The sequence below is a fragment of the Staurois parvus genome, unplaced genomic scaffold (assembly GCF_062004578.1).
Source record: "Staurois parvus isolate SC_StPar_1 unplaced genomic scaffold, SC_StPar_1.0 ptg000091l, whole genome shotgun sequence".
Classification (NCBI taxonomy): Eukaryota; Metazoa; Chordata; class Amphibia; order Anura; family Ranidae; genus Staurois; species Staurois parvus.
The window spans coordinates 4,193,254-4,209,085 of record NW_028317887.1 but is presented as its reverse complement, the minus strand read 5'-3'; the positions used below and the strand labels follow the sequence as shown (position 1 = coordinate 4,209,085).

The 15,832-nt window shown below is 40.1% G+C and overlaps 1 protein-coding gene across 4 annotated transcripts in view; it reads right to left on the bottom strand.

Moving 5' to 3' along the window:
* Window positions 1-15,832, bottom strand: part of PTPN13 (protein tyrosine phosphatase non-receptor type 13) — a 375,298-nt gene that overhangs the window by 20,550 nt on the left and 338,916 nt on the right. For all 4 annotated transcript variants that reach the window (XM_089670565.1, XM_089670567.1, XM_089670566.1 and 1 more), the window contains 4 exons: window positions 15,421-15,565; window positions 10,513-10,668; window positions 9,074-9,156; window positions 3,193-3,239 (listed from right to left, as the gene is read on the bottom strand). In XM_089670565.1, the coding sequence (XP_089526691.1) occupies window positions 3,193-3,239; window positions 9,074-9,156; window positions 10,513-10,668; window positions 15,421-15,565 (431 nt within the window). The remainder of the gene's footprint in view (window positions 1-3,192; window positions 3,240-9,073; window positions 9,157-10,512; window positions 10,669-15,420; window positions 15,566-15,832) is intronic.

Sequence of the window (15,832 nt, the reverse complement as noted above, 5' to 3'; positions counted from 1 at the left end):
CCTTTTGCTGAGCAGAAGTAGTAGCCATGGAGTAAGAAACGTAGGCATTTTTTTGTTGGGTAAGAGCACCGTTCAACCAGTGATTCCTTAAAGTGTTACTAAACCCACAACAGTAAAATCAGTCTGTATATGCAAGTAAAGAATGCTTGTTATACTCACTGTGGAACCTAAGGGGTTAATCATCTGCATTGTGTAAAAATGCTGTTTGATCCTTTCTTCTCTGCCCCTCCTCTTGTTGAAATGTCAACCTGATACAGACTGAATCTGTGGTCATTCTGCACATGCTCAGTTTGGTGTGAATTACTAGCGGTTTTTTTTTTCTTGGGAGGGTGCATGTGATCAGAACAGGGCCAATCAGCACTGTTCAGACAGAGGGTCAGGAGTTTCATATCCTCCTAGAACAGAAGGAAAACTCCTCCTACAAGCTTTAACCAGTGCTCTGCTGAAGTCACAAGACTGCTATAACTGCTGATGAGAAAAGGTATTTAGCAGTTTATATTAACTAAAATAATTGCACTTCCATGTTCTGTGTAGTGTGGGAGACCAGATATAGTGAATGCAGGGGCCTGGGTTTAGTATCACTTTAATGAATTTATCAAGGGATCCTGCAAATAGGCATTCACCATCAAAAGGAATGCTAGAAGATACTTTTTTACAAGCAGGTTCAGCAGACTAAGCTTACGATAAAGAACATTCTAGAGACTTGGGGAATCACATTCTCTAGTCTAGAGTTTCAGCTCAAAGCGATGTGTCTGTGGGCATCAGCTGCATTTGCTCTAAGAGAGCAGGGTCACCAAAGACAGGTTTCTGGTCTCTGTTCATTTGTCTTTCTGGTTAGCAAATAGACATGTTAGCAATTTCTGGCTGCAAGGCCTTTAATGGAGTTTCAAAATGCTTTCAACATAATCCTTAAAACAGGGAACATTCTCAATAAGAACTCTAGGGTGTTTTTTGGGACCATTTTTGAAAAATTCCTTTTCCATAGGATAAATCTCAACAAGAAGCTTAAAAGAAATGAATACCCTTTCAGGATTGGACCAGTCCTCATACAGTGCACAATCAATTTGTGTGTGTATGAGAAAAGTCTTTTTTGACTTAGCCAGCCCCTTGGCACCCAGAGGGGCTTGTTTTGGCTGTGAAGAATCAGGTTCTGCTAGGCAAATATTAATTTGCATCACATCAATTAGTGGGTCGCATCTGGCAAGAAGCGTACAGTATCTTGAAGCTCATAAAATGCAGGGGAAAGAAAATCTCCCCATTACAGAATCAACATCTTCAATTCTCTCCTTCAAATCTCTCCCAAGTAGATTAGGAGGTTAAGTCTCGGATTCATGAATAAGGTCGGAGGAACAAAGGAAATATAGCTTTTCTGGTCTCTAAAAGCTAAAGCTTCCAGGAGCACCAAACATTTTCTGAAGAATTCAGACACAATGGCAGAGAAATCTTCTTTTGTCAAGCAGGCAACATAGTGCGTGTCTGGGAGGGAGCTTGAGTCAGATGAGGGGAGTGGGGTCATAATAGGAAAATGCTCTGGGACAAGGGGACAGCTATCACCCTTAGAGGTGTTCTGAGTTTCCATCAGGTCATCTGCAGAATGAATGTTTTTTTTTTTTCCCAGCTCCCTTGCATCTTTTGTCCACCATTGCTAAGTGAGGGAATCTTTAGTGAGGTACTCATGGAATTTAGTGCAGAATGGATGGTGTTTTGCATTTCAGGAGCCACTATAACCAAGATGCTGACAGTGATCCTGTGGATGTGTATCAGTAGCTTAATCCTGGCCATAGTGTACATCATATAATTTTCTAGTACAATTTTTTCTTAGATTTACCAAAACCATAAAATCTGAAGTGAAACCTAAGCACTTTCACTTTGTTTACAATCAGGCAGGTCCTTTTACTACAAAGTTGAAGATAAATCTAAAGGAAATTGAATAAGAAAATTGTATAATGTATGGAAAGTTTAAAGTGGAAGTAAACTCCCACTGGACACTTGTACCTACAGGTAAGCTTATAATAAAGCTTACCTGTAGGTACAAGGAATATCTCCTAAACATGCACTGTTTAGGAGATATTCAATGTCCCTGCAGCCGCTGACATCACCGGCGCACTGAGGGAATAGCATACCCGTGACGTTCCTTCAGAGCTCTGGGCCGTGGCTGAGACTCCCATATGCATGTCAGGGGTGACGTCATTGTGGCTCTGCCGATCAAGCAGCCAGTGTCTACGAACCTAGAAGGAAGACTGGGTGAAGATGGAAGCTGTCAGTGGTGACAGTGTGCCACTGGAAGACTTTGTTCTAAGGTAAGTCTTTCATAATGACATTATTTTGCAGGGGAATTTTTTCTTCAGTGGTTTACTACTGCTTTAAGGCAGCAGGAATGCAGCAACTTGCAGTGTGCTTTTCTGCAGAAAAGAGTGAGCAGTGTCACCAGGGGAGCGTGTTGCAACTACATCATCTTCCTAAGACTAAGTCTAAATAGAAGGAGAAAAAACACCAATTTCAAATTACTTGCATTACACACAAATATAATAGGGGGTGACACAACAAAATCAATAACTCCCAACACCTCTTCCTAAAAAAAAACGCATTGTGTGCTACATACTGCAAGCTGACATATTAAAAATCAGGCACCAAAGAAATACTGTCTTATTTTATCTGCAATGCTGGGCCTACTAGGGGTCAAGGTTTCGCCTGTCACGATAGGCATAACCCCCAAGGGATCACCAGGGTATGGGAACTGTAAAAATGGACCACCACCCTAGGAATATATAGCACCTTGTGGCTAACTACAAACATTGCACTTCATGCCAAGGTAGGCACCTAACGCAGGATCCAGTGCTAGAAGCAAACATTACAAGTTGGCTCCAAGTAATTGGGTCCAAGTACAGGCCCCGAGGTAACAAAGAGGGGTACTGATCTGAAAACTGCTAGAAAGCCCAGTGCAATCTTGAACTTGATAGAAGTGTCAGAAAAAAATTTAAATGGTTTAAAAAGAAAAAATACTTCTCCAGGGAAGAAGAGGTACAATACTTAAGAACTCTAGCAAAAAAAAAAAAAAAACCTCACAAAGTGGGCAGGGTTATATGAGTGAAACTAGCAGGTTTTTCCCAGTCTCCAATCACCTATGAATACAAGTCTGTTGTCATATACTGTACAATTAAGATCAAATTTATTGAACAAGAAGTTCCATACCTCTCATTCTTGTTGTTGTAGGGACCCATACAATTTAATTTAAATGGCTGTAAGAAAAAAAAAAAACAAAACACTTGTTAATCTTTAATAAGAAAATGCAAAACTGAAATACTTCTCACTCAATTTCACTAAAATCTAAAAACTAAACAAATGTGTAGCCATCTCTTTTTCTGTCAAAGGCTACATTTTACAATGACACTCTGGTATCCAGCATCATAACCCACATCAGTCCTAAACAGCCCACCAAACCCCTAACCATATCAATTAACCTGAAGATACACCACTACTTTTATGACATAAATTTCTAATGCCAACTTTTATAGGTCAACCAAACTAACTCTGACCATCAACACTGACTTCCTAATGACTTTAGAATATTGTATAACTACAGTCTTTGCTCCAATTTTAACTTTTCTGTTAATATGTTTTGTGCCAAAAGAGACCATGACCTTATCAACAACACCAATTTTGTGACCAACATGCAATTCGCCATGAAAATATTGTGTAAATACAACTGATCTTAAAGGATAAGTTCACCTTTGGGAACATGTTACATGTTCCACCGTTTTTAGGGTGGAACATGTTCCCATTGCCGCAGCCCCCCCTGTGCTGTAGAGCACCGTGGTAGTTCATTTAAGCTTCCTGTTAGAATATCTGCTTGCTTGAACATCCCATACAGCAAGCAGATATTCTGACAAGTCTGCAGGAGACCTGCATGGCATCAGCCATCTACTCATCGCTGGTGCAATGCTTTCCAGGGTCCTGTAGACAAAAATAATGAATGCACATTTTTTTACCTGCAAAAAAATTGCATTTATTATTTTTGTCTAAAAGGTGAACTTATCCTTTAAAAAATACACTACTATGGATCTTGGGAGTAACTACAAGTGTCTTTGTTTACAATTAATGTTTTGCTATACAATACATTCAGATATGCACTAGGGGAAGGCAGTAAAGCAGAATCACCAATTAGAAAATACACAGAACAATACTTTTAAAAACACATATTGGTAGGATTATTTATACTAAGGGCTTGATTTACTAAAACTGTAGAGTGCAAAATCTGGTGCAGCTGTGTGTGGTAGCCAATTATCTTCTAACCTCAGCTTGTTCAATTAAGCTTTGAAAAAAAAATGAAAGCAGATTGATTTCTATGCAGAGCTGCACCAGTTTTTGCACTCTCCAGTTTTAGAAAATCAACCTCTCCGTGTATTCCCTTCACAGTAACTGTTATTAAGATACAAATAGACAATAAATGATTGGCATTTAATCCAGTCAACAGTTGATCAAGACAGGCAGGTAAGTGTTTATCAACCATAAAGTATTTCCTCAGCCTAAAGTCTCTAAGACAATGGCACCACAAGTGGCTGTATAATGGAACAAAACATAAAAGACTTGCAGGAGATGAGGCACGGCAGTTTGCACATGTTCATATGGTTTCTCTAGATCCAACAGCCACTGGCTTGTAGGTTTGTTTTTTCATTAACAAACAATGCAAAACCGTCTTTGCATGGTTTGCCAGAGGTGCTTTTTGAACTAGGGAAAGTCCCAATTATTAAAAGTTGATAAGGCTCAGAGCTCTGCTGACCCTAAACTAGCTTTTATTTTGTTCCTAAAGTCACATAATCTTGGAGTATGGGTAGCTAAACAGCACAGTTTTTTCTCTGATACAACCTATGAACAGCAAGTTGTTTGCATGGGAAAATCTACCACTGTCCCATTTAAGAAAGGTTAATTTAATAAACAGAGATCTTCCAACAGTTTCTAATGCTTTGCCAATGCTCAGCACTGGGTGTTGGTGTTTAGATAAGTAATTGATCTAATCTTTATATTTAAATTTTTTTATTGAAAGATAGGCATACAGTGGCATAAAGAGAGATGGTAAGAAATCCCACCTACATGGTGAAACAAAACGTGTGACCACAAACAAAGAACAAATGAGCACATGAAAAAAAATATTAGCAGTCAATGGCAATGTACACGAGAGCACCAACTCCACCCAGTAACATACGTTTCAGCAAGCAATAAACATAGGCTTAACCGTAGAAATAAACCAAACGTATCCAAGGAAATTAAACGGAAGAAAAACAAAGGAGAGAGAAGAAGAGAAAAGAAAAAAGAAAAAAAAAAGGGGGGGGGGATAAGGGAAACTCCGAAGGGGGAAAGGAGAAAAAAGGGGGGGTCAGCTATAGAATTCTCAGGATACAGAAATATAACTGATCCAAGGCTCCCACGTCACCTCAAATCTAGACACATCATTATTGACAATACTTGTAAGTTTATAATTTACCATTATCCAATTAGGTTTTTGTTTCACCCTGTCTAGCGGGATCAGTGATTTTTTCCAACTTCTAGCTATGGTAATGCGAGCCGCCGGTAAGAGGTATAAAATTAATTTCGTCGATTTTTTGGGAACGTCAGCGGGTAGTAAATGAAATAAGGCTACTTCTGGTGATCTACAAATATTAATTCCTGTTACTGAATAGATAAAATTAAACATGCGGATCCAGAACCTACTCACTATCGGACATTTCCACCAAACGTGGAACATAGTACCGTCTTGACCACAACGCCGGAAACAACTAGACGATACTGAGGGGTACATTTTAGCAAGGCGCGTTGGAACCAGATACCTGCGAAGTAGCGTTTTATAATTAGATTCGATAAGATCAGTATTAATCGAGATTTTTGATAAAGTATGGGCCGCATTCCGCCATGATCTAATCTTTAATGTGCCTTCTTGTGTAGGACCTGGCTAACCTTGCACCTTTGCCTGCGTAGTTACCCCAACTTTAAATTTGGAATTTGTTCACTACCTGCTAATATTATATTTAGGCTGCCCACCAAAACCCTACCCCAGCTTGCACTACTGTCCATCTGGCTTCTTCTCCCCAGTCAGTGCACAGTGTTGAAAAGTTACAGTTCATTGTGCCATTTCTTGCCCTTACATTTCCAGTTACCATCAGGGCTGTTGGAAAGGATGTGCAAGAGAATGCCCCATGTTGAACACATGGCATAAGGCACACAAATAATGTGCATGCTGGGCAGTCACCTTATGCGCAGGCTTGTATGGTGTGATATGCACTTGTGCATGTGCCCTCACTAGTCTCCATACACGGCAGATGATCAAACCTTACTGGTACTGCATCTGGTCATGTGCAATGAGATGCCTATGTGTTGAAATTGATTGCATCATCCCAACTTCATTTTGAGTCCAACACCTTCACCTGGATGGTGCCTCTTTGACACACTGACATGTTTAATTTAGCATATAACTGTCTTTTTCCCACTGGGCAATGCTGTATAATATATGTTCCCTGTATCCTATACAAGATTATATATATTTTCTGATGACATACTACTCTTGCCTTGTTAGTGGTTTATGATAATATATCCTGCCAAGCTGTATTCCTAATATTGCACCATTTTCTGTTTTAAGACGGATGCTTGTCCAATTTAGTATTTGATATTATATTTGATTTTATTTCATGTAATAATAAAATACTGACCCATACACCAATCAGCCATAACCTAATGATCACCCACTTAATATTGAGTAGGTCCTCCTTTTGCACCTAAACCGCCAAAACAGCCCTACCCCATTGAGGCATGCGTGCCACTAGACCTCAGAAGGTATGCTTTGGTATCTGGCGGCCATCAGTAGCAAATGCTTTAAGTCCTGTAAGCTGTGAGGTGGGGCCTCCGTGGACCGGACTTGTTTTTCCAGCACATCCCATAGATGCTCTACTGAATTGAGATCTGGAGAATTTTAAGGCCAAGTCAACACCTCAAACTCATCATTGACTCAAATCACTCCTGAACTATTTTTGCAGTGTGGCAGGGCTCATTATCCTGCTGAAAGAGTCCACTGCCATTAAGGAAAACCTGTACTTGACCACTAACAATGTTTAGGTAAGTGGTATGTGTCAAAGTAACATCCACATGAATGGCAGGACCATTCTTCCCATACTGCATCCTGTTGCCACCTATTCCCCCAGTAAGTGAACACATGCACCCAGCCATCCACATTATGTAAAAGAAAATGTGATTTCCCAGATCAGGCCACCTTCTTCCATTGCTCCATAGTTCAGTTCTGCTGCTCACATGCCTTTTGTAGATGCTTTTGGCTGTGGACACAGGTCAGTATGGGCACCCTGACTGGTTTACAACTACGTAGCTGTCCACCTGTCCATCAAATTCATGGACAACATGCTGCTTAATATGTCCCACTGACTATAGGATGCCATTGTAAGGAGATAAGCAGTGCCACCCATCAGTGCTGTACAAGCAGTTGCGCCCATCAGTGCCGCCAGTCAGCGCCGCCCATCAGTGCAGCCTATCAGTTCCCATCATTGCTGCATATCAGTGCCTCCTCATTAATGCCCACCAGCGCAGCCTCATCAGTGCCACCTCATCAGTGCCCATCAGTGCTGCCTATGCGTGCCACCTCATCAGTGCTGCCTATCAGTGCAGCCTCATCAACACACATCAGTGAAGGAGAAAAATTACCTAATTGCAAACTTTTAGAATATAAACATTTTTTGCTCTTTTTTGCTTATAGTGCAAAAAATAAAACAGCCAGTGGCGATTAAATACCACCAAAAGAAAGTTCTATTTGTGTGAAAAAATGCTAAAAATGTCATATGGGTACAATGTTGCATGACTGCGCAATTGTCATTCAAAGTGCAAGAGCGCTGAAAATTGGACTGGGCACCAAGGGGGTATAGGTGCCCGGTAGGCAAGTGGTTAATATATCCTCAGGTTTTTGGCATGATTTTCGCAAACCTTGATGTGACTGAATGTTAATACGGGATTTGTATAATACAGACCTGTGTGAAACACTGCAGAAATTGATGTAGCAGTGGAGTCTCTGTTGCATTAACCCCTGAGGGTTATTTCTCTCCACACACATTATTAACGGTGCCCTACTTGTCACCAACCTCACCAAGGGCTTGGTCTGTGTCTTTCTTGTAGTATACATGTTCTGAACAGTTATTTAGTAGTCTGTAAGGTTCAAGTATTTATATATTGCTTTAGAATTTGAATAAAATTAAAATATTGAACAATGAAGCTTGAACATGATCTAGTACTTTCACGTCAGAGGTATTTTATGAAATTTTGATTGCAAAGTGGTATTTATCTGATTTATATCTAATTTGTATGTAAGGGTTAGTAGACTACTGTTTGGGATTATTTATAAAAAAAAGAGTGGCTAATACAGAATAATCTGTTATTCTCTGAAAAAACAGACCAAGTAATCAAACTAGTCATTATGGGCAAAATTTTGTCACTATAAGCAGCCCCTATACTGTAACAAAATGTGCACATTTAAGTGCAAATGAACCCACTAGACAAAGACTTCGGGGTTGATTTACTAAAACTGGAGAGTGCAAAATCTGGGGCAGCTCTACACAGAAACCAATTGGCTTCTAACTTCAGCTTGTTCAATTAAACTTTGACAAAAAACCTGGAAGCGGATTGGTTTCTATGCAGAACTGCGCCAGATTGTGCACTCTCTAGTTTTAATAAATAAACCCCCATGTCAACCTGTGAAATTCATAAACAGTGTTGTAGCTACTATTTAGAAATTTGTCTTGCAATAAATGGCACAACTTGTGACAGATTCATCATATACACATGGTTACACATGCAATGCCATTTACTCTAAAATGAAAGTGGTCTTTTTTTACCTCCGTTTCCTTGCCACCAATATGGCAGTATTTCTTTATAAATTTGTTGCAGCAACAGTGACAGAGAGTAAACTAGTTGCAAATAAAAATTACATAAATTTGTTGCACGTTAGTAATAACAGTGCAAATGATGCATGGGTTTCATGAATTTCATGACTACATGCCTTATTGAATCTATTTGTAACTCTTACCTCAGGAGAGTCATCAGGTAATGATGACCCATCGCAGTCTGTGTCTTCTGCTTTCTCATCCATGTCTTCCTCATTCAAGTCCTCTATGTAACAGACATCAGTAAAATGCGTTAAAAAACATTATGCACATTTAAAAGCACAAGGACCAGACAGATACTGAAATAAAGCAGACTGCATCTCATTGAGCCTGAATGCAAAATGGAAATGGAAAATTATTTTCTTGTTTAGTTCCAAGAAAAATTTACAGGAAATACAGGTTTATAGACACTTAAAGCCTGAAGTCAATAAATTATCATATTCTTAGTTGTAGTAATATGCTATTGCTGGCCATTTGCAGACATCTCCCTGCAGCCTACCCTTCCACCTAGGCCATCAGTTTAAACTTATTGGTGTTATTAAAAACTATCTGGGCTACACCAGGCTGATGTGCCCTCCATGCCTATATCCTTACAAAAGCATAGAAATACCATATACTTTTTCATCTCAGTTTCATACAGGAGTCTCTGCCTCTTTTTCTTATTGTTTTCTTGTTTATTTATTCTTTATAATTCTTGACTATTTTGGTTTCCTGTTTGAGTTCATCTACACTTACTTTGTGTTAGAATTTTGTGTTGACTTGCCAGTTTAGTAATTTTGGAAAATGTTTAATGTTTTTTACCCTTTCACTTTTCCTCTTTAGCCCTTACATTTTTTTTGCAGGCATGATCTAACTGGTGAAAAAAAGTTTATGGAGAAACCTATATAAAATAACTATATATGAACATGCAGCAGTGAGTGGACACCCCCAGGTCACTTAAGGGGAAAAAATCAGCACAGTAGCTTCAAACCTAACAGATTGATCCTTTTGCAAAGAAGGATTCGTTAAGGGATTGCTAAAGAAGAAGTTGAGGAGTGCACGTGAAAAGGCATCTGATCCAAGTTCATGTTACTTCTGTAGGCCCCTTTATGGTACACAAGAGTTAAGGGATCAGTTCACCTTTACAGAAAATATGAAGAGGTGAACCAACACCCTATGCTTCTCCTTTACTCCCCTGCTGTACTTATCCCTTTGGGTCATGAGCTGCCAGTGCCCAGGCAGTTGGTGTAGCGATCCAGGGGTTTCAAATCCCTTCTTTATTTTTCCCTTTCTGTCTGTAGGGCTTCTAGGATGGATCAGAGCAATTCTGATTGGTCAATGACAGCACGACTGCTTTGGCCAATCAGAATCACTCTGATCCATCCCAGAAGCCCTACAGAAAGAAGGGGAAGAAGAATTTTAAATCACCAGAATGCTGCACCAGCAACATGGGCACTGACAGTTCATCACCCGCGGAAGTACAGCGGGAAACAGGGGGGTGGGAAGAGTATAGGGTGTTAGTCCACTTTTTCATTTTTTCTTAAAAGGTGAACTTGCACGTTAATCTACTGTTCCTTTACAATTACATGCAAAGAACTAGTACCTGGAAAGTGTTCCTCTGAAAGTGCATTCTGGCGATTCAGCTGTAAAAGATTCTGTGTTTGCTCGTGAACAACATCAAGCAGAGACTGAATGACATCATTCTGATCCTCATCATCATCCTCATAGTTCTGGTTGTCTTTTACATGCATTTCAGGGTCTAAAAAAATATACATTTTAACAGCCAAACACGGACACACTTCTCTCCTTCACATACAAATATTAAGTAGTAAATTTTACAAGAACTTCATGCACAATGAATACATTCATTGCTCTTTTCTATTACAGATGTATTCTTAATTCCTAAAATAGGTATTAAACATACCTACGCAATTTGACGATCCCATATCATTATGTGTGTACACAGAAGAAGAGACATAGTAGGAGGTGCAGTTTTTACAATTTGAAATTTATCCTATCTTTACTTAGAGCAGCACAGTATATGTCATTCAGTGAGTGTTCCCTCCAATGCCAGTTGGCATTCTTGTTTCTCCTATTTTCAGTTTTCAGAGTCAACGATTGCCTGCTTCTCCCTAAGCAGCCAATGAGTGCTTCTGCTTCACATAATCTGTCCTCAGTCATAGCTGAAAGCCAAACATAGTGGTGGACATGTGCATAATCTGAAGCCAGAGAAAGCTCTTATCAAATTACTTTTCTAGGCCCTAGGCAGCATCCTGAGCAGATGGGACTACAGTCAGTTTTTGGATTTAGATGTGCATTAGTTCTACAAGGCACATCACAAAGATTTAATGTGCTTTATCCAAAAGGAATGACATTTATAGTAATGCAATGACTGTGCATAGAGGACCAGTCCCCTCCACCATGCTTATAGCAGAATCACTAAGATGCAGATGCCATTCATCTAACTGAAGCTGCTCCTATCCTCATGCCGTGCACAAAGCTGCAGAATCACATTGGCTAGGGAGGCAGCAATGATGCTGTGAAATCTCACTTGGCCTGTCAGAAAGTAACATCATGGTGAGTGGTGCTGGCGAATTGAGGTCCTAAGATAAAGTGACACCATCGAGGAGCATCAGAATGATTGCTGTTTGGAGTGACCTCTATTGAATTTTGGTAGTATTTTGTTGGATATACTGTGACATTTCGATGAATGATCGATTGCAGATAATTTAGTATTTTTTTTTATTTTCTGAAAAAACCTTTGAGGATTTGTCAGATTCCTGATGAGGTTTTCCCAGATGTAGGACAAAATTTGTTGTATGTACAATAAAATTACAGAATACAGAATGTATTTTTACCAGTGCTTTTTTACCAGATACAGGATGACATTTTGGTGGATAATGCACAATTATGTTTCACTGGATTCAAAATTAGGTTGGGGAAGGAGATGGTGAGAAGTCCTGCCTGGGGGAGTTTCTTTTGGTTGGGGAGTTAAGGAAAGGGGGGTGGGGGCGGTTCTTGTAGAGAAGTTTACAGGGAATGGTTAATGTCGGGGAGTTTGCTTGAATGGAGATTTTCTTCATTATTGGAACTCTTTGCTGGGGGAGAGGGTGTTGAGGGGATAGTTTTTGCTTTTGGGGTGGGTTTAGAGACAGGGGTTTTAATTTTGTGTGGATGTTTGTTTGGGGGGGGGGGGGGAGCGCTATTTTGCAGTAGGGATCTTTGCTCAGGGAGAATTGAGGATTTTTTTTTGCTTTTAATTGGGATGACTAAGGGAAGGGGGCTTTGCTTTAGGAGGGAGTTCTGCTTGGAGGGGCATATTTTTGCTCTTAGGGGGCTGCTGGAGGGAAAGGGTGCTTTTGGCTTTTAGATTATTAACGGCATATATTTTTTACTGGGGGAGATATTTGCTGATATTTAAGATGTATATTTTTTGCTAGGGAAGATTTTGCTTGCGGTGGGGGTGGCAGGGGATTGTGGAATGGGGGAGATGTTTGTCTGAACTCTGTGTTGTGTGTTGGGGCTCACTGACACCAACAGCCGTGTTGAACGCATGGCCACTGGTATGCACTGGGAGTAGACAGCACGACGTGCATCAAATTGTTTACTTCTTTTGTAAGAACTTTATGGAAATGATACATGTGACATTTTATTCAGTTCAGTTGAACATGGAAGTGTTGGGATGTCGTAGTTCGTGCCACAACTCACTGTGCTGAAAAAAGTACTGCATGTAGTACTTCTTTGAAGCCCACACCACTGCATCACAGTGGTATGAAGTGACGACATAACAAACAAGGCAAGATGGCTTTGTATTAGGACTGTGCTGGGCCAGGCTACCCAGTACAGCCAAACAAAAATGGTGTGAACAGGCCCTGAAAGTGGAACGGTTTGTTTTTTGAACATTGCTAGGAGATTTCCTCACATCTGCTACAAAAAGAAATCCGTTTCCCTCTCCCATAGCTAATTGTCAATTGGTGTTCACTGTCTGCGACACATATGTTGTCCAACAGCTGAAGAGGAATGATGCAGAGCCCAGAAAAAGTGATGAAAAAATAGAGGAGCTGGAGGAAAAAACAATAAGGGATAACAAAGCACAGCTCAAGCTTGTCATCACTGGAGGAAGGAATACAGGCAGGCGAGTCCACCATAATTTGCAAGCATGCGTAGCACACTTACACATTATAATAAGTGCCATTAAAAACTACAGCTCTGCTTTAAGTAAGCCTGACCTCTGTGTAGTAGACTGTAAGTAGAATACTCCTGATCAGTGGACCCTGTATACTGGGCTGTAACTTAAGGCTCAGTTTACACTAGCATTGAAAGCAGGCATTTGAGGGGCGTTTTTAACGCTCCTCAAACGCCTATGAAAATGATACACATAGCAGCACACAGTGCTGTTCATATTGAAGTGTTAGCATCAAGTCAAAATTGATGCCTCATGTCCAGTCAGGAGTTGAAGCCTTTCAACGCCTCCAATTCAAGTCTATGGTGACGCTCCTCAAATGCCTGGCAGCCGTTTGCGGGGCGTTAATACCATTAAGTTCATTATAGGCATTTGTGGTGAGGTTTTAAAGCTTGTAAAATGCCTCAAAACCGTGCATAGGGCGTTTTACAAGCATTAAAAAAGCTCCCTAAACACCTGTCTAATGCCTGTCAAACGCTATAGGGGTGTTTGGGAAGAAGTCAAGTGTGAACAAGCCCTAAAGGATAAGTTCACCTTTTGGAACATATTACATGTTCCACCTGCATTTAGGGTGGAACATGTGACATGTTCCAGCAGCTGCAGCCTCTACCCCTCTCCCCTCCCTCCCAGTGACAGTGAGCAGGGATTTTCTCCTGGTGCCCGCTGTCACTTTTTGAAAATAATGTGGCCATGCAGGGCTCTGCCCAGATGGCTGTGTCATTCATTCACAGTTCCCTGTGAATTACTTGAATTACAAGTAGCTTCAGCCTTTGTGGCTGATGGCTAGTAGTTCTGAAAGGTAGTGCTGCACTGAAATGAAAATTCTGGTGCAAAAACTGAAAATTCAGGAAGAAAATGTAATTAATGTGGCTGCCATTTTTGCATTAAAGTCACTAGGGGGAGTTTGTAGTTTGAAGTCAATGGGATATGATTTTGCATTGAAGTCAATGGGATGCGATTTTGCACTGAAGTCATTAGGGGGTGTTTTTGCAGTGAAGTCTATGGGGCGTGACTTTGCATTGAAGTCTATGGGAAGTGACTTTGCATTGAAGTCACTAGGGGGTGTTTTTGGGAGACATGCCATTATCGGCACCTGTTTTTTTTTCTGTTGGCAAAACGCTGATAACCCTATTTTTGCCCTCAATATAACAGTGCATCGCTACTGAATGGACTGCGAGGTCGCTAATGAGAGGCCTCATAGTTCATTCACAAGCTCTTCAGCTCTTCAGCTTGTAAACAGCCCGTATAAGAGTACAGGCTGCAAGCTGCAGGACTTGCCTGCTGCAGTCTGAAATGGCACCCCTGATCCGCTGATCACAGGTGCAATGCTTTCCAGGCTTCCTAGGGAAAAAAATTATAAATTCACATTTTCTTTCTTGCAAAAATATGTGCATTTAATATTTATTCCCAAAAGGTAAACTTATCCTTTAAAGGCAATTTCACCTTTTGCAAAAAAGTAATAAATGCACCCACATTAATGAAAAATTAAGAAATAAAAATCTGTGAGTGCACTGTTTACCACAAATTGGGGAACTTTGAAATTATATAACCTACTTTCTGTGTGTTTTGGATGCAGAAAAAAAGCAACTGAATTGCATGTAGTGTGAACTGGCCCTAACAGCAGGTAACCACTGGATGTGCAGATACATGTTAACAGCAGCAAACAGCCTTGGCTGTTTTCAGCCTGCCATACAGGTATACAGGCTGGGCAGCTGACAAAGATTGGAAAACCTGGGATCCCCTCTGCAAGTATTTACGGTATACCTATCATTCCATGGCCATTTACGACAAATGAATGAGATCTAAGGCTGGCCATACATTATAAAATTTTCTTCCCTAACATAAGTATGAACAATGCCATCAAGTTTGGGAGACCTGACCCCCCCTAAGAAAAAAAAATGGTCTACAGCCTTGGTACAAGCCGTAACTGGGTATTTAGCTGAGCTGCCTTTCAGGACAGCACTATCAATTACAAGTAGGAATAAACCAAACTGACAAGAAAGTGTATTTAAAAACTATTTTAAAATGTCAACAGCTACACTTAACATTTGGTATGTTTAGCCAAGAAACAAAATAAGAATGTAATACATTTTGATGATATCATTTTAGTCACATTTTTATAACTTTTTTGAGTAGCAATGATTTTGAAGATACAGTTACCCTTTTATAACTTGTAAATAGAAATACATTTGTTCTATAATAAAACATTTTAATAAGTTATTAGGGTAGAAGTATACAAAAAGCCTAGCTATTTTTGTCAGAAAATTCTAAATTTACATTCCAAATTACATAAATACACAATTAAGTGTTTTTAACATATACACTTACCAAGGTTTCCATTACACTTGTCAAAATCAGATGTATCCATTGGCATAAATTCACGGGAAACTTCAATCTGTAGCAGTCCCTTGGCATTTCGAAGACAGGACACAGCTTTAGTATGTGTAGCACCCTGCATATTCTCCCCATTTACCTGTGGAGAACACAACTCATTTATAACCAGGATTATATGGGTCATGGCTATCAAATAGTGTGCCAGTGGGAACTATACAAGTCTCCAGCACTCAGACCTGCCAGCCAGCAAAGGAAGCCTAATTAAAAGTGTTTACAATCTTTAAGGGCTCGTTCACACTTGACTTTATTTCTAACTCTTGCCAAATGCCCCTATAGCGTTTGACAGGCGTTAGACAGGCATTTGGGAAACGTTTTTAACACTCCTCAAATGCCCTATGAGCAGTTT